This window comes from Melanotaenia boesemani, chromosome 9 (genome assembly GCF_017639745.1).
Source record: "Melanotaenia boesemani isolate fMelBoe1 chromosome 9, fMelBoe1.pri, whole genome shotgun sequence".
Classification (NCBI taxonomy): Eukaryota; Metazoa; Chordata; class Actinopteri; order Atheriniformes; family Melanotaeniidae; genus Melanotaenia; species Melanotaenia boesemani.
This window is the reverse complement of record NC_055690.1, coordinates 12,026,232-12,049,498: the sequence shown is the minus strand read 5'-3', so window position 1 is coordinate 12,049,498 and position 23,267 is coordinate 12,026,232. Positions and strand designations below refer to the sequence as shown.

The window sequence follows — 23,267 nt, the reverse complement described above, 5'->3', positions numbered from 1 at the left end:
TGTTTTTTTCCCAGTGTTCCAAACAAATTTCAAAAACATTCTTCTCAATGAGCAGTGGGGCAGCACCCGCTGCTCATTGAGAAGAGTAAACAAAGCGTGCTTTCACTTCAATCTCTAAAAGTATCTAATAACACCAGAAAAAGTTGCTAGATTTGTAGTCACTTAGAAAAGAAAGTCACTAGAGAGGTCTGAAAACATGCTAAATCTAGCAACAAGGTTCCTAAGTTGGCAACATAATAAACAGTGGGTTCATCAGGTACCCATTTTCAGGTACCCAGTGCCTCTTTCCGTGTTCTAGGGGTTAGTGATACCAACATTTTTCCAGTTAATACAATACCATTAGTTTATGGTATGGTATACCAATACCTACATCGATAATTTTGGCCCCTTAAATGGAAAATCACAATTGTACAATATCTTTATCGCAAGGACATTATGAAATATAAAAAAAAAACCTCAGGAACATCAATACTTGAAAGGAATGCTTTTAAAACAATTATACTTGTAAGTTCAACAAAAGATATAAAGTTAATTATAAAATGATAAAATAATTTAAACTACAGAATAATATAAGATTATTCACACTTATTAAATGAGAAATAAAATAAATCTAATATGTAATAATATGATAAATATAATAAAACATAATTGGCAATTAACTGCATCAAACCAGTAAAATATCAAAACAAAACCTCATCACCATCAACAGTAGCAGCGTCATCACGACATCTGATGGGCAAGGCAAGTTTATTTGTATAGCACATTTCATGTACAAGACAATTCAAAGTGCTTTACATAAAACATTAAAAGCATTGCAACGGGGTGCAGGAAGCAATAACAAGTGTATAAAAAACTTTACAAGAAATAAAAGAAAAAAAGTTCAAATAAAATAGAAAAAAAATGCAAGAAACAAAGTTCCAGTGTGGGTAATTAACAGTTGTTTTAATAAAAAGGCAGCAAATAGAAAAGTTTTTAACCCTGATATAAAACTGCTGACAGACCTGCAGGTTTCTAGCTCCCATAATCATGTGACACAGAAGGAATACTCTGTGGCTGGCAATTTTATTGCCTAAAACTCTTAGAAGCAAAAACAAATGGCATATTTTGTATTGACTCCAGAGTACTGATCAGGGCTGCCACAAAAAATTGTAATGGTTAACTCCTGAGGACCCGGGAAATCAGCCACACACAGTGATTGAGGTAAACCAAGGTGATATTCATTGAGCACTAGAGATGCAGATGCAGTCTTGAAGCAGCTCTTTAGGGAGGGGTGGCAAAGTCCTGAAAACGCTGGAGAACAAAGAATCCAGGAAGGTTCCAGAGAGAAAACAATGAATGTCCAAAATCCAAAAGATGTAATGGTCGTAATCCAGATAAGCAGCAGGCAGGAAAATCCGACAGGGAATCAGGCAACAGGGAGTCCAAGGAACGTAACAAGGTTGACTTCAGCAATCTAGAGACAAGGAGAAATGCTGGATATCAACACTGTGAGTATTGCTGACCATTTGGCAAGGAAGCATGAACAGGAGAGGGTTTAAGTAAGACGGGGAACAGGCGAGGATGGTGTGATAATTAGAGAAGCTCCAGGTGGAGCACATGAGCTTGATTAAGGAAGTGCAGGCTCAGCTGAGCAGCAATCACGACAAACGATTATTTTGATAATCGACTTGTCACCAGTAATTTTGGCAGTTAGTCGACTTATCAGATCATATGTAAATTGTTGCTTAAAGAACTAGCATGCAGCTGCTATTATATAACCAACATTAACTTCCAGCTTGAAGTGTTATCTCCTCTCTATTAGTAAAGACAATTAAGATGATAGCTCACTTTTCATTTTAAAAGTTGTTCTGATAGGTAGTTATCATGATATTCTGGGTTGAACTGCTTGGTCATGTCTTTGATTGCCAACCATGGACAGAGGTCTCAGGTCTGTCACCAATATGTTCAAGATTGCTCAATTTAAGATATTTGCTTGCCAAGGTGTAGATGTTGTTGGCTTGATAACAAAGTCGTCCACTGAAGAGGAATCTACTACTGTAACTAACTACTGTACATTAACTACTGTTAATGTTACAGCTATCAACTGTTGATGTTAATGTTAGCAGCTAACTAGCCAGTTAGCTTACTGAGACAACTGTTTCTCTTTGTCAGAAATTGAATTGGCCTTCTGAAACGTGCTTTCTTTTAAGACGCTCGAGCATCACAGTTGTACTGTCATGGAAGCAATTTCTACCTTGCAGAGTTTGCATGGCACATGGTTCTCCTGATTTCTTTTAAAAAATGCACCAAAACTCTTGAGCTCAGTCGTCGGCTTGTCATGATACTGTTGTTTGGGCATAACTTTTCCAGGGATGTCACAGCTGACCCTAATTGCCGCTACTGTGCATGTGCGTCAAGGACAGAAAGGCAGACAAGGCAGTAAAAGGTACAGCAGGAGTTTTGAGAAGAAAAACAATAAAGGATGAAAAATAAATGATGTTGTCGATTATTAAATTAGTTGCCAACTATTTTGATAGTTGACATAATCATGACTAATGGACTAATCTTGGCAGCCCTAGTACAGATACACCCATTCCTACTGTGAACCAGTAGATGCCGAAAGGGCTTTTATGGTAGCGATATCAGTGCAAAATAATATCTAACTAGATAAAAAAAAAATTGTATCGATTACTATCTGAGAATCGATTTTTTTGACAGCACAAACCTCAAGTAGAGTTAAGGACTTTGTGTATTCAACCAAGGCATCCTTGGTGCTAGCAGGATCCTAACAATACAGCACATATACAAACACAATTTCCCAAATTTCAAAGCACCATGTCAGCTGCATATAAGACAAGAAGAGAAGCATACACTTCGGATGTTTCCACATATTTTCTGAGGCTGCTCCCAAGTGGCAGCAACACACTATAACACATACATGTGCATATGCAAAGCAATAATACAGAACAGTTGGAGAACAATGGAGGGAAGCTTAGTTGTTTGTATAAGTAAATGCTTCATACTGACATTTGTTTTATCAGTATGAATGAGGGACAACAGTGTTCTAATGGGCAGGGTAGGTACATACTGATCCATCTATGGAAAGAATGTGTGCTGAAAACTTACACAACAACACAATGGCTGGAAAATAGTAATTGATTTAACAATGTCCTGAGCTAGTATATAACAGTATGAAGTGATATATATATATATATATATATATATATATATATATATATATATATATATATATTATGTATATTCTTTCTGGGAAATGCCAGGCTGATGATAAATTTATATAGAGGTCACATATTTTCTGCGCCATGATCCCCCCAGCCTCCCCTCCCTTAGAATCTACACAGTTTTTCCTCAGTTAGAGTCACTGAGCTCTGCAATGCTTTCTGTGTCCATTTCTACCCGCACCAGGCTATGCAGACCTTATTTGGAATGTCAGGGCTGCTAGGAGTAGGAGTCAAACAAAGCTTCCCACTCATTTATTTTTTCCTCTTACTTTCAAGCTGCAGTAGTCCCTTTTCTAACCAAACTGGCAGGGCATTGTTTCAGAGCATGAGTGCAGATTAGTTTGACTATCCTCATGCATGTGTGTGTGATTTAAATGAAAGCTGATGGCAAAACTCAACAAGTATACCCTTTTCAACTAGTGGATTTTTCAAAGCTTTCTCCATTGAAGCGGTTTAAAACACTAAATGTGTTTTCCTGTCTCTAAAAGCATGAGGCTTATCAAGACCTGGCTGAGTGAAGCAGCATTAGCCCAGCATTAACCACTCAGCCCAGGTTTCCCACGGGATATAAAATGGATCCTTGCTTCACTAGAAAATTGCCACAGTAATGTTACTGAAGAGCACTTTGCTGTGTTCACATCAGATATTGACAAATATTGTTTCCTGCTTGGGAACTGCAGTCACTGGACTTCAAATGGAGTATCAAGGAATTGTTAATCCAAAAACACAGGATGACAGGATAAAAACAGGACCCAGAAGTACTAAATATGGAACAAATTATCTCTTCAAAAAGTCACTAAATCTAAATAATCACACTGTTAGCATTTGCTAATGGAGCTACATGATAGGTTTTCTTTGTTGTGGCCAGAAAAATGACTGGAATGGCTCAGGACTGTGTTGCTCAACTCAGTAGTGGCACTCTTGGCTCTCATCATGATGCAGCTGCGTGCTGAAGAGCAGCCAGATGTTTGAGATGGTGAATTGAGCCTAGTGAGCAGGAAATGGTTCTGCATGCCATAGGAATCATCTTTGAAAACAGGAAGGCAACTTGTTCCCTACTTGTGTGTCTTTTCCTGTGGCATGACCGGAGGCAGGCCTTGTGTTTGACAGTTGCTGGGAAAAAGGTACTTGTGGTTGCATAGTAATGGCCTTTTAAGGGTACAGACATTCTAGGACAGCTGTTGATCTGTCCGGAAAAGAAATTGCTTCAAGAAAAAAGGATTAGTATTTCACTTCTTCAACTGTGACATTTTTGTGTAATATGACACTTAAACTAAAAACAAATGTCTGCATAGAGGACAATGTCTTAATCAGTGTCCACTTCTTTTAGTGTTTTTATTAACCTATCTGAGGTAGCTTTTCTCTACTGTATTACATAGATTTTCAGATAGAGTTATATATAGAGAATACTTATACTAATACACACACACACACACACACACACACACACACATATATATATATATATATATATATATATATATATATATATATATATATAAAGCAGGACAAACTGCTGATCAGCTTAAATATTATAAACTAAATTTGCAGTTCCACTTGGAAATAAAAAGCCTAATGACAAGCTGCATTTAGCAGGAGTAGGTCACTACAGCACAGCTCAGAAACACAAGGGACTAAAAACAAAGACTAATGTTCTGTACCTGCTGGGTTTTGCAAATAGCATTTTCATTAAGCTAAAAGCTTATGGTATAGCAGTGCTTTATCAACAATTTGTCTTGACTGCACACAAGTGTGAAAAAAATCTTGACTGATTTAAACCTTGATTGTTAAAAATCCTTTAGAAGTTCAGATTTGTGTTTGCCCCAAACACACCTTCAAGTAAGTAATGTAAGTAATGTTTTTTTTACCTCCTGACCTTGAAGCACAACATCATGCAATAAACCAAGTGAAAGATTTATGGCAATATGATGCAAACTCCATGAAGCTTGGTGGTAAGAGGCTGTCTCTAAAGCTTGGTTTTGGACCAATGACAATATCAACTTGTAGTATCATTAAAATAAACAGTTTGACCCACAATTGCTCCTTTTCAAACATGAATTATTTTTTTTGGAGATCAACTGGCATTCTAAGGAGTTTTAAACAACAAGCTATCACACAACCAACAGAAACATCTGGAGCATTGATGAACATCTGTCTCTCTTGTCTTTTTGCTGTGTGATGCACCATTGACTCTGGTGGACCCTGTTGACATCCTATTACTGTCATTTATCAAGGTGTAGGGCTAGACTTTAAACTATAGATGTTCAGAGTAGGGACTAACTGTATAAAAGGGATGTTGGCACTAAGAATGTAAAGCAGATGGCTAATTTGACATGCCATACTCCACCTCCATTTATTTCTCATCTTCATTTTTCCAAAACAAGCAAAACAAGGTGGCCATGCATAGCGAAAAAACTAAGACCAACTGATGATCATGATTAAAGAGAGACTTGGTCTTTATTACAATACTTGAAAACAGAAAGCAAAAATAGCTGCTTTTACATTGAGCACTTTTAAATCTGATAAATTACCCAGTCAGAATAAAAATGCATCATGTAAAAGCTCAGCTCAACCGCTCAACCTTGATTCGATATCATTTTCTATCCTATCAAGTGGGTGGTTTAAACCTTTTCAGAATCAGATCAACAGGAAAAATAACAATGTATACACATGTATACAATCATTTCTGTGGTGTATGTTCTTTCTGTGCATGCTTGAACCACGTGGGGATTTCAGGTGCTGTGATGAATTACAGGAAAGACTTAAAAAATGGTGGCAACAAAACAGAAGTAGATCATTTGTGCTGGAAACTGAAAAGTTAAGGATTATTGAGCATATCCACTGCTGAAAAGCTTGAAACAAGATGGTCACACAGGTGTTTGATAAAATCTATAATCGGAAAACTTAATCTGACATCCGTGTAAACATGTCACTTGTAATCTCTGATCAGATTAATTTCAATTCTTAAATTAAAAATTGAAAATAATCTATTGGACCATATTTGTCCCTGTAAATCTAGCATTTATCCTCTTTGTAGTTTTTTTTTAACCAGTGCAGGTTTCTAGTTTGCTTTATTGTATTGCATATTACTGCCCTGTCCTGGACAGCAGTTGGAAATAATCTTTTCAGTGTGTTCAAGTGCTATTTTCATTGCACATATGCTGACAAAGTAAGGAGACACAGCAGGAGGCTTCTTTTTGTTACTATTAGCTTTTAATGTCAGTTTAACATGTAGGAGCTCTACATGGGAGGACTTTATTTCTTTTACAATTAATGAATGAGTACAAAGATTATAGTGATCTTTAATAGAAATAATTAGGGCTTTCACAATTATTACTAAATTTTCATAATGAAGTAATTTGATATGATTGCTTTCATATCTCATAATCGTCATAATTATCTTATTTACCCATATAGGAACTGTAGAGTAAAACAAAAAAGAAATGTAACATTTAACATAATTTCCTGACTGGCTCATTTTCTAAGACACCATCTCTGTCATTAAATAAATGGCATCCTTGTTGTCACCTAATGTTTATTTCAAGGTACCTCTAAATAAACATTAGAGCCAACTACAATACAGTAAGCATTTCTTGACATTAATGTTATGTACTTAATTCTGAAACCAAACACCACTGCACTTGGGTGGGAACATTTTGGTTTTAAGCCAAATGAAAATGGAGAGCCTATTAACACGGAAGAGCTGACTTGATGGCTCAAAGAACTGGTTAGAAAATGCTTGTACCGCTTATCTGGACAATCATCTTCACATCCACCACCCCAACCAGTTCACTGTTTGGAATAAAAGGTGAAGCTACAGGTCACTCCTGTCCAAGCCAAAGCTTTAAGACAAGATACTGTCAAACATGACGGTATCCAGTGGCACACTTTGACAGAGTGTAGTAATACAGTATACCCATTGAACACAGCTGAAAACAAGCATTTAAATAAATTTAGCAAATGTTTAATAATTTGTATAAATTACCAGGAAAAGCATACATCTTCTAAGGTGCAATCCCCAATTTGAACAATAAAACAAAGCATGAAATTCTCAGGAATTACTTTTGCTCAGCTTCCTCTAATGCTGTTGGTCTTCTGAAGTGAACATGAATTATTGGTGATGATTAGGTTTAGGTTATCAAAGTGACACAAAATAAATTAATTAATTTAATGTTAATTGCAATAATTTGCATGACAAATAATTATTTATTAAGCTGTCATAATTTTGAAATCCCTATATGATGTCTGAATTATTCTTCAGCTTGCTATGTGCAGCTAAATGTGTCTGTAGATAGCTTCTAACTTTACATACTTTATTGAAAGGATTCCTTTTACTAGAAACTACAGTGGTACGCATTGCATTGAAATGCTCCTGAGCGTGGGGTTCCCTCAGTCCTCCTCAGTAAATGTCTTTGTGGTAAAGAATGACATGTAGATGAGAGGCGACAGCGGTGTCAGGAGCTCTGTGAGCCACATGGCCATGGGTGATATGATGTGACAGCTTGTCACTGCGATGTTGGTGACCTGTGGTACGTAGCAGTGGCATGGCCTAGCTGGTGCAGCCTTAATGCCCTGACAAATTTACAGCCCCACAATCCGTAATCCTTGTATCTGACAGGAGAATATACTGTGTTAATGTAATCTATATTAGGTCATTTAAACTTGTAGTGTAAAGTGTAGACATAAATTGTAAAAACATAAAGTGTAGAATAATCTGTGTTTTTTAGATTGTTAAGAAGGGGTCGATTGACTCTCAAAGATGTACTTTACATAAAATATTTCATGTTACTTTTTTAAAGGATTCACTTCTGGATTCTTCTTCTGCATCCTTAGCTTTAGGATCATCACATTAAACATGTCTGGATTCTAAGCACAAAGTTATGGCAAAGCAAATTGCATTGCTGGTTTTATTAATCTTTACATTTAGATAATGGAGTTTCTGTAACATGCTTTTTAGTGTGCCAGCTGCCTATTTTTTCCTAGCAAGATTCACCATGTAAAGTTGGAACTGAGCTAACTTAAAAAATCTGGCTTCAGTAAACATAATGGATGATTTCTTTTCAAAGGAGCTCTTATCATCTCTTCCCTTTTCCCAGAGGCTGCCACAAAGCTGCCTTACTCGTTTTTTTCTTGCTGCTGCTGTTCATCCTTCGCTCCTGCCTGCTCTCTGGAGGGCAGCCTCAATCTAATACAACTGTGTCAGGAAGTGTGGGGATGCAAAGTGCTGATGAGCCAAAAGTAGCCCACCTCTGCAGTGTGCTGCTTCGTCCCAACACACACCAACCTTATTAGTGAAGAAGGCAATGAGCTCATGCTTACTTCCCTGTACAACCCTATGGCATATGGCCCACAGTAACAGATGCCACTGATTTATGCACCAAGATGTATGTCTTGGTATTATTATTATAGATATTGCTGAAAAGATTTGTCACATGGTAACTATTGAATCTTTCTTCTAAACATAGCTTTGTTTGATTGTTTCTAAAGACTAATCCAGCAACTGCTTTGTGTGTTGCACCATCTTGCGGTGCTGCCATTACTGAGGTGTGAAGTTCTTTATATCTTGCGTCTGCCGACACGTACAGCTGCATGGATATCTGGACTAGCAACGTCAGAACGGGGTCTACAGTTAATGTTAAGGGTATATTTCTGGAGATCTCAGTTATTCTGTTTTTCATTATAGTTAGACGTTAGTGTATTAATGTAAACCATGATTCATCTGACAGAAACTGGTTTTAATAAATTTTGTTGTAAGTTAAAAAAAGTTGGTAAAGAAATAGTTTCAGACTCTTGCAAAGACTGTTTATTTTCTATTTAGTCAGATAAATAGTTTTGTTTTAACTAGTTTAGACTGAAGGAACTGTGTAAGTGATGTATTTGTGTTAATGCCTGAATTATTTTTATTCTCTGGTCACAACATTACCCTGATTAAAGAAAATAACATTACATTTCACTATTTTCCCCAGATTAGTCATTTACTCTCAGCAACACCGCAGCCTCTTCTCTCTTAGTCCGTTAGCGTTAAACAGCATAACAAACATTACCTGTTGTGTCACATTTAGATGGACACAACATGGATAGGCACAATAGTGTCAGAGTGACAACTGTTCACCAAAATTTACTGTTTTTGTTGTTGGGAATAAAATCCAGTGTTTTTCTGCCACGACAGCATGTCGTCTCTCCTCTGCTCTTTGTACGTCCGGTGTTCCCCCTGAAGCAAACATACTGCCATCAGTGGACAAACTGTGTCAACCACTGCCCCCCTCAGTGTCACACAGACAGACACAGACAGTGGCAATCTTCATGAAGCAAATATCTGTTCTTCGTGTTCCCATCAACTTTTTCTTTTAAATACCACAATTGACTTTTTCCACTGCCATGTGAACAGCCAAAAATTGCACAAGTCCTTCCAGATTTCCTTGGCATTGTAAAGGAAATACTCCTATTTTCATCTTTTCTGCTCTGACATGCGCAAAAATGTCACCTCAGCCATGGCAGAGGGTCTACTTCTGGTGTTTGCCCGGATAAGGCAAGGCAAGGGAGGTTTATTTGACAATTCAAAGTGCTTTACATAAAACATTAAAAACATTACAGGTGATGCTAAGAAAGCATTAAAAAGTAGTAAAAGGTAGCAAAAAAAAAAGAAGCAAAAATCACAATAAAATAAAAAGACAATTAATTACATTAAAATTATTAATTGCAAGATAAGTTAAAATAAAATAAAAATTACAGTGCATATTTCATGCCTAGGTGCAGGTGGAAGGAAAGTTTTTAACCTGAATTTAAAAGTGTCTACATTTGGTGAAAGTTTAATCTCCTCTGGCAGTTTGTTCCCCTTGTTTGCAGCGTAACAGCTAAATGCTGCTTCTCAGCAAGTCCACACTCTGATCCAGACTCTGGTCTGGACTAGCTGACCTGAGATTTTGGATCTAAGAGCTCTGTTAGGTTTATATTCTCTGAACATATCACAGATGTATTCTGGGTCTAAACTGTTCTGGGATTTGTAAACAATCAGAAGGGTTTTAAAATCTTTTCTGTGACTGACTGGAAGCCAGTGTAAAGATGTTAAAACTGGAGTCATGTGATTACTTGTTCTTGCGTCAGTGATCTTTTAAGGTTGGGTTACCTTTATCATTACTATTGTGCAGGTGTTTTAATTAAATTAGATTATTTTCTTTGTAGTATAATGCCAAATATGGTTACCTAAAACATAACATAGACAGAATTGTCATTATTACTTTAATATTTTATGTCTGCTGTTATCTAATAATGTTTACCCTGGGACACTTTTGTATACATTGCTATGTGCTGAGTAAAATTAGACCTTTAAATCAGTAGCAAAGAAGGATTGAGAAAGAGAATCTAACAGTACCCCTGCCCTGATTTGACTATAAATTGCCTCGTGAATGTACATACTGAGTCTCAGCCTCAGCCTTTAAATAATTCAGAAAATTCAACTTATCCAGAATAGTTTTTGGCTATAGTATCATGGCTTCCAGCTTGAGACAGCTAGTACAAATTTCATAATTCAACTGAGCTCTCCACACTTCTCCAGGCAGATGAATTTTGTATGATAGCTGATCACTGGCACTGGTCTGGGGGTTCTTGTTTCTATTCTGGTAATAAATGAGCTGAAATTCCCTCTTGCAACAGTGTGCAACCTGCAAAACAGCATAAATATTATGTCTCCCTAGGAACACAATAGTTGTATTTATTCCTTATTTTGAGAATGTTTTTTCCATGTTAAATGCCGAGAGGGAGGTCTCCCACATTCTCAGGAGAAAATTGCAACATGTTTCAGGGCTCTGGTGAAAAGATTAAAGGCTGGTGAGCTCAGTCTTTTGCTGAGCCACACACTCCATTTCAAACACACACACAAATCTACAAACACTCCCAAACCTATACCCTTTAAGCATTTTTGACTCTGAGGGCTGTGCCACTGGACTGACAGATGGTACCAAGAGGTCTGGTGTTGTGTTCCGGTGATGGCTCACCCGGAGCCCCATCCACAGTGCTCAGCATCACTACACTGCTCAGCTTGACACAGAAGCCACTAGCCTTCCAGCTTCCAGTCTCTTTTGACATGGTCAAGGTCAGGTCCTCGCCGTCAGAGTTAAGGAACATCAATAAGCAACACTGAAGAGGTTATGCTCAAAACTGAAATCTTTCTTGTTCCCTATTGGATGCTAGAAAAAAGTATCCATATATGTTTATTGTCACTGCCAACCTTGACATTATATTTAGTAATCAGGGAAAATAGAAATAAACAGTATTAATTTATTCCTAAGGTGATCAGTATATAATGCATACGTTTAAGCCTCTCATGTAGCAGGAGTCACTTTCAAAGTGATTCAGAGCTTCTGAGCTCATTAAATGTTAATCAAAAAATCTATTTTCAGATCACTTGGAGATCAGTCACGAGGATTTCAGGCCAGCTAGGAGGCCACTGCTTCTGAGAACTGAGAAGTGAACAGGATGGTCCTTTTCAGATAGATATCTTAAAAATTGTTTGCACTAGGATGCCCCCGTTTTGTATTTTATTATGAAGTTGGGATCCAGGTACACAAATAACCTTGAGAAAATCTTGACCTTACAAAGATGCTTTACCACCAAATGCCTATAATTTCTTCCGTTTAAATGGCACAGTGGAAAGAGTGAAGCAACCCTGTCTCACAACAGCTTTTTGCAACACATGCACCGTCCTTTCCATTATTCATGATGTGTTTTCACAGACAGTTCCTTGAACCATGAGTTTTCTTGTCTGTCTTCTCCAGAAAAAGAGTGAGAGAAAATAAAGGGCACACCAGAGGGCCTACTTATGTCTGCATTTGAAAAAAATGCAGATGAGATGTCCAGTTATTCACATTGTGAAAGATGATAAAGACAGGAAAAGTTTATAGTGTGGATAAAATAATGAGGTTTTTATCATTTGAATTGTATTTGTCTTTATGGGTCTGCATTAGCTCATCTTCACACTGTCAGTCCTTATATCCGCTTACTTAAATTTCTTTTTCTTTATTCTCTGTTAAGAACTAATTTATTATTTGATGGGATAATTTACAGATTTTTTTGTGAAGGATTTGCATATATTATTTCATTATATAATGATTATAATGTCTAAAATCTTCAATCAGCAGATAGAAATGTTAACAGGTGACACTGCATGTTATAAACTGCCATGTATTTTCTTTTTTATTGGCCCAGTGTTTATAGTTATTTAGAATTCATCAGTATTTCAGTATAAAAATGCCTATAATCAAAAAGCACTGGACAATTTGTCACCTAATGTCCATTTAATTATTGTGTGAGTTTTGAATATTATTCCACAAATATCAGAATCAGTACAATCTCACATTATCAGGTTGAAACACGTATGGTTTTGAAGAAACAAAAGGATTAATTGGGATGAAGAGATATATAATTAATTATGGCACCCACCTCTCCTACAGTAAAATTATATAAAAGGGGGGGGGGGGGGGTTAAGGGAGCCAGTGGAATTTATAGGGGTGTGCCAAGAGGAAGAACCCAAGAAGGAGGGGTTTATATAATTAAGGGAAAGCCAGTGGTTTTAGCCATCCTGTTGGGTATATGAAAACTGTAACAGATTTTGTGTAATTATTACATGCATTTATAGGTCATGTTAGTTAGGTCATGGTCTGCTCCCAAATTATTTGTAGTTTTATGGCTTTATAGAGTTCAGCCAGGGACAACATATTGTCCAAGGTTTATGGAATCTACCTAATCAACGTTTATTTTCCTTGGACACTCATATCTCTCCTTGTCTTTTATTGAAGACAGAATTCCTCCATTTCTAAGTTTATAATGTTTTCTTAATGCTTTTTTTTTTTTTATTATTCACTAAAATGAAGAGGTTGCAATGGGAATTTTTTCCTTATGAAATCACCCCGGTGAAAATAGTAACAAATTACATCTATTCTAAATAAAAGAAATCAGAACAAATCATTTTAACGTCCCATCCCCCTCACAGTTTATTACCTACACCAGCATTATTGTCAACATCCATTCAGCATGTTGAGACACATGCACTTTCTTAGATTTAATAAGGAGACTTGGTGAGCTACAAATACAAATGTACATTTATTAAAATGTGCAGATGTATCTCTGATTTATTATTAAAGCATTAACAGAGACACAGTCATGAACAGAGTAGAAATATAGTGAAGTGCAGGATTCACTCTAACCCTCAGGCTGTGAATCATTTTCATGTAATGTTTGCCAGCAGGTGGAAATGACTGAAATTTGTTCCCACAGTGAAATAGACAACACAGTGAATCTGCTCTCGTATACTGAGGCTCATGTACGATCAGAGCCATTTTGCTTCCATGTAGGCTCCACATTGAAACAGTCATTTGGTTTTTGTTTATACAGCAATGTGAATTAGATTTATGCCAGACGGACAATTTCTATATTAGTTGATTGTTTTAAACTACTCTTTAAGGCACAAGTAGAAGAATAAACTCAATTATTTTGTCACTGACAAAACAATAAGTTAAATAAATTTAGTAAAATAAAATCTTTAGTCATTTTGGATTTTTAAATTTGTAATTCTATGGAGGGTTACTGTATGGTTATAGTTGTGTGTCATGGCCATGTTTATACCTAAATGAAGACATGAGTACAGGACAAAAGGAAATCAGATATCTGCACCATGTTAAGCAGAATCTCATCCACAAAGGAGAAACTCTGCTATCTAACGAAGCACAATGGAGGAAAATATAATGTATGCAAATGAGGGAAACAGACAAAGACCCTATTCTTCTCTCTGCGGTCTGTCGACTGTATCAGATTCCTAACTATCTTCTCACCCCATCCACTGCACTCAGACTACATTATATCAGAATGCATTTCCATTGCTTCACTACTGAATTCCAAGCATTTAAATAAAACTGAAGTTTAGCAAGTGTTTTCTGAACATATCTGAATGGTCAGTGGTGTGACTGAATGATGCACTTGAGACTTGTCGCTGTTACTGTTAAAGCAACATTTAATCTAGTGAATAAAATTTTTGTCTGTTTAAATGCTTTACAGTTTACAGTTTCTGCAGGCTTTGACACACTTGTGAAGTAGGATTTGTATTCATTTAGTAACTCTGTCCCTTATTTGCAATTAAGTATGACCATTTTCAGAACTGTTGCCTTGATTAAAATGGATTTTTTTCAGTAATGTTTTGTGTGCAAGGTTTATCTTATTTTACACTGCAGAACTATTGATTTTTTTAAAGCACTCACAGTAAATAATTTTGAAAATTAAAGCGAGGTGATGGTCTCTAACTGAAGATGTTGTTTTCTTTTCAAGGTGTAATTCTATTATGTTGTCTTTTGCAGCTTCAAGGATCTCTGCGAAGGAAAATTGAGGGAAATGCACCAAAGCAGAATGGCCTCTCCTGTGGTTTCTCTACATCTGACTTCAAGCGTGTTCGTATGGACACAGGTGGTCTGGGAACTGTTACCTGCAACCACAACTTAACTCAGTCCCATTCTCTGCAAGGATCTTCAACCACTGGCATGCAGAGGAAGAATTACATGATGCCTCATGGACTGGGATCAGACATATTCAACATGACTCTTAAAGAGATGAAAAAAGAGCCCACAGAGATCCAGTCTTGTGGCCAGTCAAACTCAGAAATGATTTTTGACTTTAAGGAAGAAGGTGGTGGTCAAATTGACCCAGAGCTCCAAGATCTGTTTGATGAGCTGACAAAGTCGGTGCCCCCACTGAATGATCTTGAGTTTGAAAAGATGATGAAGCAGGATGATACGTTTGGTTTGGATTTAGGTCGACCAAGCTCAGCTGGAGCGGCTCCGAGTTTGTGTTCACCAATGGAGAAGCAGATAAAGACAGAGCACTCACCAGATTTTGGCCAGGTTCATGGGGGCTCGCCACAGCTTAGACCAGCCTCAGCTGGTCCTTCTTTTACACTGACCAGCACATTTTCTACCAACACACCACAGAAAGCTAACACTCAAGCAGGAAATCCCAGAGCAATGCCCTGTTGGCCAGAAATATCCCACGCTCAGCAGCTCAAGCAGATGGCTGCAAACCAGCAGCAGCCAAATTCTCTTCTCCTTCACCACCACCAAAACCTACCTGTGGGAATGACCAGTTGGACTCCTGCGAACGCCCAGTCTACCACCAGCACTTTTCCCCAAGAAAAGGCCTCCAGCACAGCCCCACTTAGCCAGCAGAGGATTGGGTCCCATAACAAGGGGATCAGCAACTGCCTCTTTAAGTCAAATGGCCTCAATGGCTCCCATCTACTGGACATGAAGGGTCTCAGCACCAAGCCCTCATTGCACTTCAGTCCCAAAGCATCTCATTCTGCCAGCCAGCCCATGTCTATCATATCAAGCCCAGTGAACAAAACAGAGTCACAACAACCGTCACCATCACCCAGCCAGAATCAGCCACATTCAACTCTTCATTTCCAGAACCAACAGATCTCAACATCAGGGGCCCTTTGTCTACAACCCAAGTCTGTTTCTGCAGGGCTGCCATTCAGAATGTCTCCACAGCAACAGGTAAGACTTCTGTCCACATGGCCTTTCCTCTTGATAGTAAAAAAGTTTCCAGACTTTTCAGGATAGAAGAACTAATTTGCACTTGTATAAAAGAGCAGTTTTGATCAAAAACTATTTTTGTGACTACAGTGTTGCATAAAAATCCTACTTTTAACCTTTACATAAGCGTTAAAGTGGTAGATCTTCATGTGACACTAAATCAGCTATAAAATGTCATGTCATCATATTGCAAATAATCTTGTAGTTTCAAGGTTTTAATGAAGCCTAAGCCTATATGTAGGAACAATTATTAATGCAGATAGCACCATAAACGTATGAACTAAGTGCTTGTTGATGTCTATTAACACAGTCTATAACTTCCTAGTAAAATGCCATACCTAAAATTACCAACAGCATGAGAAGACTAGAGTGCAGTACTTTGTTTCAATACTTTGTTTTAGTTTGTAAATGACTACACTGTATATAAAAAGTTAATGATAACATTTTTTTCTACTAAAGGTGTTAAAATGACAGACAGCATAGTCAAACTTAGGCACTTCATTCTTCCTCAACAGCCTGCTGTCTGAAGTGTCTGTATGCAGCATGTTTTTGGGGGGAATTTTATTGTTCTTGCTTATGTCTGTATCTTTGCTGTTGCAAGTCCCTTCATTTGTATTTCCCCTGAAAGTGTTTTGACGATGACACAGATTGCCAGAGCATGGTAAATTAACATGCAGGACTTCTAATTTCTCTGCTTGTCATGGTGGCTCCCTGTCAGGATACAGATATGCACAGCGGGATTTGCTAATTGGAGGTTGTTAGCTACAAGGGACAAGTGGTGGAAAATGACAGTAATCTGCTTAGCCTGGTGCCGGAGGTTGAATCACTGATTTGTTATGATTGGGGAGATTTAGACTGTCCCCTCTTTAATTTTTGCACCAACAGTATCTGTAGCTGTCTTTGTGTAAAATGATAATGTGAGCCACACAAGAGAGCTCTCATAAACTCTGCAGATCAAGGGAAGTGCTTGAGTGACTGGGGGAGGGTGGAACAAGGGGTGGGGGGTAGGGGGGGTTATACAGACATCGAAGTAAACAAGGTGGGATGACAAACACATCATAAATAAAACAGGAACAGTTTTACAAATAAACCATTTGAATACTTGCTGATAACTCCAGTTAAAGACATATTTGATACCCCAGATCACAATATTTATGTTGTCTCATCTTGAACTACTTTAAGTAGAGTAATATTTTTACCATTCCTATTGATGGCTAAATTGTATTTGAACATATCATGAGTAGGTGTCAAGAAGGCAAAAATACATTATAAATATTTGGTAACAAAATAATAAATTTATTCATTAATGATATTCTCAGACTATATTGTTGAAAAGGTATAAAAGTAAAAGTACTAGTTATTTTAGAATTAAGTATTCATTTTTAGTATTAACATTGCTGTGAACAATAGAGATGACACTATACAAGTACTCTCCAAGTACATCTTATCGTTCCGCTTGTTGAAGTAATGTAGCAGGTTTAAAAGCTGAACTATGAGTAACACTTAAACTTATAACTTATATTGTTTTTATGTCTGCACCAAGTACCGCAGCATTTTCCTAATGATGTGAACCTGTTCACTCATATGGCAATAAAAAACCTTTCTGATTCTGATTCTGATTCTGATTCTGATTCTGAACAGAGCATGAAACATAATTAAAAAACAAAGTAGTGATAAAGACTCAGAGCAAACGGAGTCGCTTGATATCAAATAATTAAAATGTCTTAAATGGATTTTGATAAATTATATACAAAAAAAAAAAAGGAAAAACTTTTCCAAAATGTCCAGAAGTCCTGAAGAAGAAGTTGAGTCAACTTTGGACATTAAAATGCCAAGGTTATCAGGATGCTCTCATCTTTATTAGAGGTAAAGGTTTGTGGAGACAACGTCCCCAAGGACTTTGTGTTTCACTCTGCTTTCGGTTTTAAGCAGAATGCAGAGTGAATTTATATGCCTAAACACATTGCTGGGAATATGATCAGCAGGGACAGGGTTAAAATTCCAGTTAATAAAGAAGGGATGGCTCACAGGGAGGGAAAAGAAAGAGTGAAGTCTCTTCCCACAATGAGCTGAATTAGTAATGCCAGAGAAAAACAGGTCCTAAAAGAACATCCTGATCGTCTGCGTAACCCTAACGACCAGCAGTGGGCTTCTGACTGACCGAAGCTTTGAACTTCTGAAAAATAACAGTTAGATGTATTAGCTTTTATTCTTGTTTAATACTTTTAACATTTTAAAATCAGCTTCTAAATCAACTGTGTTGAATTTCATTTCAAGGTCACACAAAAAATGATGTGCAGTCAGTGGAATTATGAATCATTCTAGGGATATTCAGAGAACATTCAATCATTAGAGAACCTGAATGAGTGGTTGGTAGGCAGTGTAATCATAAGAAGAATAATATATGTAGCACTATAGTCATATCTGTATTGTAGTTGTGTTATAGCTAAAGAGAAGAAAAATTACTTTATGACATCAACAAAGGACAAACCACTGAGGGATATTAAATCTGATTGCAGAATGTTGCTTTTATTATTTTCTTTGAAACTGAGTCCTAATGTTTTGGTAGTGTAAAATGTATTGATTTCCTCACAACTCCTAGAAGGTTTAGTTTGGAATTGTAGTATTAACCAAATGCCAAGCAGACAATCATGCAGAATCAATTTTAGGAAGAATCACAGAAATGAAATGTCTAACACAAACTGCTTGACTCACTTATCATTTCATTTGATAAACCAAAGTACATTATTTCCACATGGTTGATTAATAATTATTGCCGAATTTGTACATTTATAACATTTATTTTTGCATAGTTTTTACAAATTGCAGTTATTTAAACATACATGGAGTAATTTGCTTTCACAAAACTACAATAAAAATCTTTTACAAATGTAGTACCAGCCAAAAGTTTAGACACCTGCTCTTTCAAGGTCTGTTCAAACATTTGACTAGCTCTGCATACGCAGTCTGGATTAGATCAAATGAAAACATTTGACACCTATTTCATTATCTGGTGGTTAAATTCAGCTCAAACCAATTCCCACTTCAATACTAGAGCGTTGCTTTCTGCTAAACACAATACTATCCTAAACTGTATAGTTAGTTACATTTACAGTGCACACCAAAATTACACAAACAACAAATAAACATACATGCTTCGAATTGAGCTGCAGACCTATGTTGCACTGTATGCTCCACCTCTTTTTTGATCGTCTTCATTATCAGCATCCCAATAATAGAAAAAGATGCCTGAAAATAATAGGGAAACATAAAAAATAAATAAAACTCACAGCAGCAACTAGAGCCGAGTGTTACCTGCAGTAAGAGAGAAAAAGTCTCAACTTTTGTTGATGTGGCACCACATCCTTCGAAGATAAGAGCAGGGTCACAAGGCCTGAGCTTACCAGGTTATTCCAGCAGGGCTGTGAAGGGAGTGCTTGTTTCCTGGGAAAGGGAGCTGCAGCCAAGTCCAGATGCCGAGGCGCTCCCAAGGGACAGCATCCTGAGACCAGACTGGAGGAAGTGCAGTGTGAGAGCCGACAAGACTGGGCCTGGATCACTGTCAGCTGCCTGCACTGCCGCAGGATGGGAGACTAAATCACTCCGCTCACTCTCTTGAGTCTGAGCCACATGTGGTATTCATTTACAACAAGCTTGTGAAAAATGATGGGGGGGGGGGGGGGAGCATGGAAAACAGCTTTATGACACGTCAGGATGAGAGGATTACTCAGATGTACTTGCTAAAACACCCTTCAATTGGATTTTACTTACAGCATATGTAGAACAAACCTTCTTTAGTTGGTCTGTGATGGTCATCTGTTCTTACGTTAACCATCATCAATTAAGCTCATTAAGACCGGTCACAGCTGAAACTAAGTGCTGTATACTGTCCCTAACTAGGTCCCATGGATCTAAGCCAGTCCCTTTGCTTTCTAGGGTAACAGTAAAAACAATGTTTTGATGTTTTTCTCTTGTGTAAAGTCATTGCTAAGCATGGTTTACTGTGTGGGTTGAACTGAAGAAGGTGAATATTAGCTTACATGAAATGGCCTGTAACCTATGACTTTCAGCATCCCTTATTTTCTAAATCTGCCTTCTCCCAATTTTAGCTCAGTCATTATCATTGACTCAGATGTACACACATCTACAGGGTGGTGACTTTTTGGTCCCCCTCCAAAAAATGGAACTATGTTATAATAGTGTCTGCTAAATGTGCTGTTAGATTTTCTAGTCCATTTTACCCAGAGAACTATTTTAAGTCACCACAATGACTGAAACTGTACACACAGTTTGACTTTGATTTAGTGCATATTAACTTCCTCACTTGGATGAAGCTTGAACATTGTTAGTTATCCACACTTGGATAACTTGACGTGTCTTCATGGCTGCCTAAAAAAGCAGCACAAGGACATGTAACATCTTAAACACCCATGATGGTGAAAGCTTATTTGCAAAAGCATGAGAACAGGACTTCAAACAAGAAGCCAGTGTGGATGTCTCAATTAATTTTGAGTGCTACCGACTACAATATTTTAATCAGTGATAGTGTTGTGAGCCAAATGGGTTTCCAGAAGATGGAATGTCTCCTTGCCAAACACAACACAGTGATCAGTAAAGGAGAGCTTATTAAATGGGGGTAGTCACAGAGCTGGTGCTTAACTTCCCATCGGCACACATTTCCTGCTGTATCAGGGATTCTTTCCACTCTCTTTAGACACAATTATCAAGGGAAAGGCAGACCTTGAGGAGGACTCACTCTCCCCCTTCCAAAAAAAAAAAAAAAAACTCTCTGCCTGTTTCATCTATAGAGGGAGTAGCCTTGACCACTTTGTGGAGACAGATGTGTGATGCCTTGTAGAGTATTGCCCTCTAGTGGTCAACCAAAATTTTTGCATGGATTTGGTTAAGTGTTGTCATTGCACTTTCAAGGCTCTTAGTGGAGGGGGAGCAAAACAAGTTATTAAAAGATGGAATAGTGGCCAAAACATCCTGTTTTTCTTCTTCAAAGGGAGTTCCTACTGGTCCAAGGCTGCCCACTAATGGAAGCTTAGGAGTCATGTCAGCTCAGTCACAGCCACAGCTCTCAGAATCCACCAACCAGCAGAAAGGCCCAGCCAAAACCCAGACCATGCAGAGACCGTTTAACCAGCAACAGCACACCATCAACAATTCAGTAAGCTGCATTTACAGCTTATATCCTTATTAGACAGCATTTTATAGTAGTTTGAGAATTTTTTAAGTCAGTTAATCATATAATCAGTTTGCCTTACCTTTTCTTTCCTTCTCAGGACAAAGACAATACACACGATCAGTTCAGTCGACATCTTACAAGACCGCCACCAGATTACAAGCAGTCGAGAAACATGGTGGCAGTTCAGCAAGGAAATATCTTCACAGGTACTGTGCTGCTAAAAAAAACTAATGCTTAGAGTAACCTTTTATTTTGTTATTTTATTATTATTATTTTTTAATCTTCTGCAGGTCAAAACTCCTCCCAGTCTCCCAGCAATGGTCCTGAGAATAATCTACAGTCCATATCCTGTCACCACCCAACTGGGCCGGCTTCAAAGCTGAGCCCTTCACCATCGGACCGCAGATTTGGTATTGGGACAGATTGCAACCAGAGTTCTTGTATTGGCCAGTTCCAGCAGCAAAACAATCACCATCGTGTTGGACTGAGTCAAAATAAACCTAGGTTCATGGGGCCTAGCACACAAGGAAAATCCTTTGGGATGAACAATGTAGCAGGTGTACAACACCAGAGAGGAACAGCTGACTTGCATTCCTCTGGGGTGCCAGGACAGGGTCTAGGGGGCTTGATGACAAATGTCAGCATAGGATGGGGTTCAGGAAACAAGCAAGTGACAGCTGGACTCGGCATTAGGCGTCTACCCAACCAACTACAGTTGCAGAGGGTGCAGGACATGCCAAACCTTCCTTACCAACAGAGGCACATGGGCCCTCCCAACCAGGTAGCCACAGACATTGGGATGCTCCCTCTGAACCCCCCCATGAGAGACACCAGCTCAAGACAAAACCAAGCAATGATAGGGTCTCCATCACCGGTAGGAAACCTGAACCAGGCCTCTCCTGAACAGAGGGTACCAGCAGGTAACTTTGTAGAGGCCAGTCCCAGTTCTAGCAGCTACCATAATAACAGATCCAACCGTCTGATCTTTGACTTCCTCCCTGAAGGAGACAACACAGTCCCAGGAATCAATGCAGACTCAGACTTCATTGACTCCCTGCTCAAATCTGGCTCTGGGAATGATGACTGGATGAAAGATATAAATCTGGATGAGATTCTGGGCAGTCACTCATGAATTTGGGTCCCAGATTGTTTAAAATTGACCAGCAGCTCAAATTATAGAAACCATGGTTGTATGTTGAAAGGGATAACATTTGTAAGTAACGTTAAAAAGATTTTTATAAACTCATATTATTTGTTATCCAAGTATATAAATTGTATTTACTGTGAAAAGAATGTGTGTTCTGTTCTCAATAATCTGTGTATTCTTTCCTGGTATATTAGCCATGAAACTGCTTTTCTTTGCAGTCTCCGTTTGTGTGGACTGTATTTCCAGCTTTAATGCTGTGCTTATAGGTATAAGACTAAATTCACACTGTGAAAACAAAACATTACTGTGTTAATTTTAAAATCATCGTGTTTTAAGTTTCTAAGTCTTCATCAGCAGTTTAGCATGGCATGGTATTTACCTGCTCAAATTCTGCCACCACACTTGGAGCGTCTTGTCACAGCAGATGTTTGCTCTTTATTGTGTAAACCTTTAATCTGTGGTAGTTTTCAATGCAGTTTAAATAGTGTAATCATTATTTTTATTATGTGATATTTAATATTTGGGATAGTACTTAGACATCACTATACATGTAATTAACATTTATTTGAATAAAGTGATGCTTTTGTTTGTTTTCTTCAACGTTTCTCCCTGGAATGTACTATTTTACTGACAGTGTATAATAAATATACCAAGAAATATAAAAATGCATTACATTTTAAAACATTTTTGGTGGAAATGAGGTGCAGTTGAAGCTCCTAATCAGAAAGCCCTTTGTTTTGTTTTTTGTGTTTTTTTTTTTTTTTTTTTGTTTGTTTGTTTTTTTTTTGTTTGTTTGTTTTTTTGCAGGCCTTTCTATTTATCAGTACAATAGCTAATTGAGATCCACGGAATGTTTAATCTGAATGAATTAAGGATTAATATGAGTGCTATGCAGTGTTTAACTACAAATGGTGTTATACTTCATACGTTTGCTACAACATTTTCGGAGAATTACATTAATTCACTGAATAACAGCAGCGTTATTTCCTCTTCCTCCGAATAGGATCTACGTTTATATGTTTCTCTTATAGCATTGACGAGAACATAGCGCCCTCCAGCGGTCGCTATGAGTAAGTGCGTCACTAAGTGTCTTCGCCTCTCCTTTATTTATTTATTTTTACTTTGATCGT

General features: G+C 37.7%; 1 protein-coding gene across 1 annotated transcript in view; it reads left to right on the top strand.

The window, feature by feature from the left end:
• Positions 1 to 22,794, top strand: part of zmp:0000001236 (mastermind-like protein 2) — a 49,571-nt gene extending 26,777 nt beyond the window's left edge. Inside the window, exons 2-5 of the mRNA XM_041994314.1 lie at positions 14,567 to 15,760; positions 20,808 to 20,972; positions 21,088 to 21,196; positions 21,281 to 22,794. Of these exons, the coding sequence (XP_041850248.1) occupies positions 14,567 to 15,760; positions 20,808 to 20,972; positions 21,088 to 21,196; positions 21,281 to 22,122 (2,310 nt within the window). The 3' untranslated portion in view covers positions 22,123 to 22,794. The remainder of the gene's footprint in view (positions 1 to 14,566; positions 15,761 to 20,807; positions 20,973 to 21,087; positions 21,197 to 21,280) is intronic.
• The last annotated feature ends 473 nt before the right edge of the window (positions 22,795 to 23,267 follow it).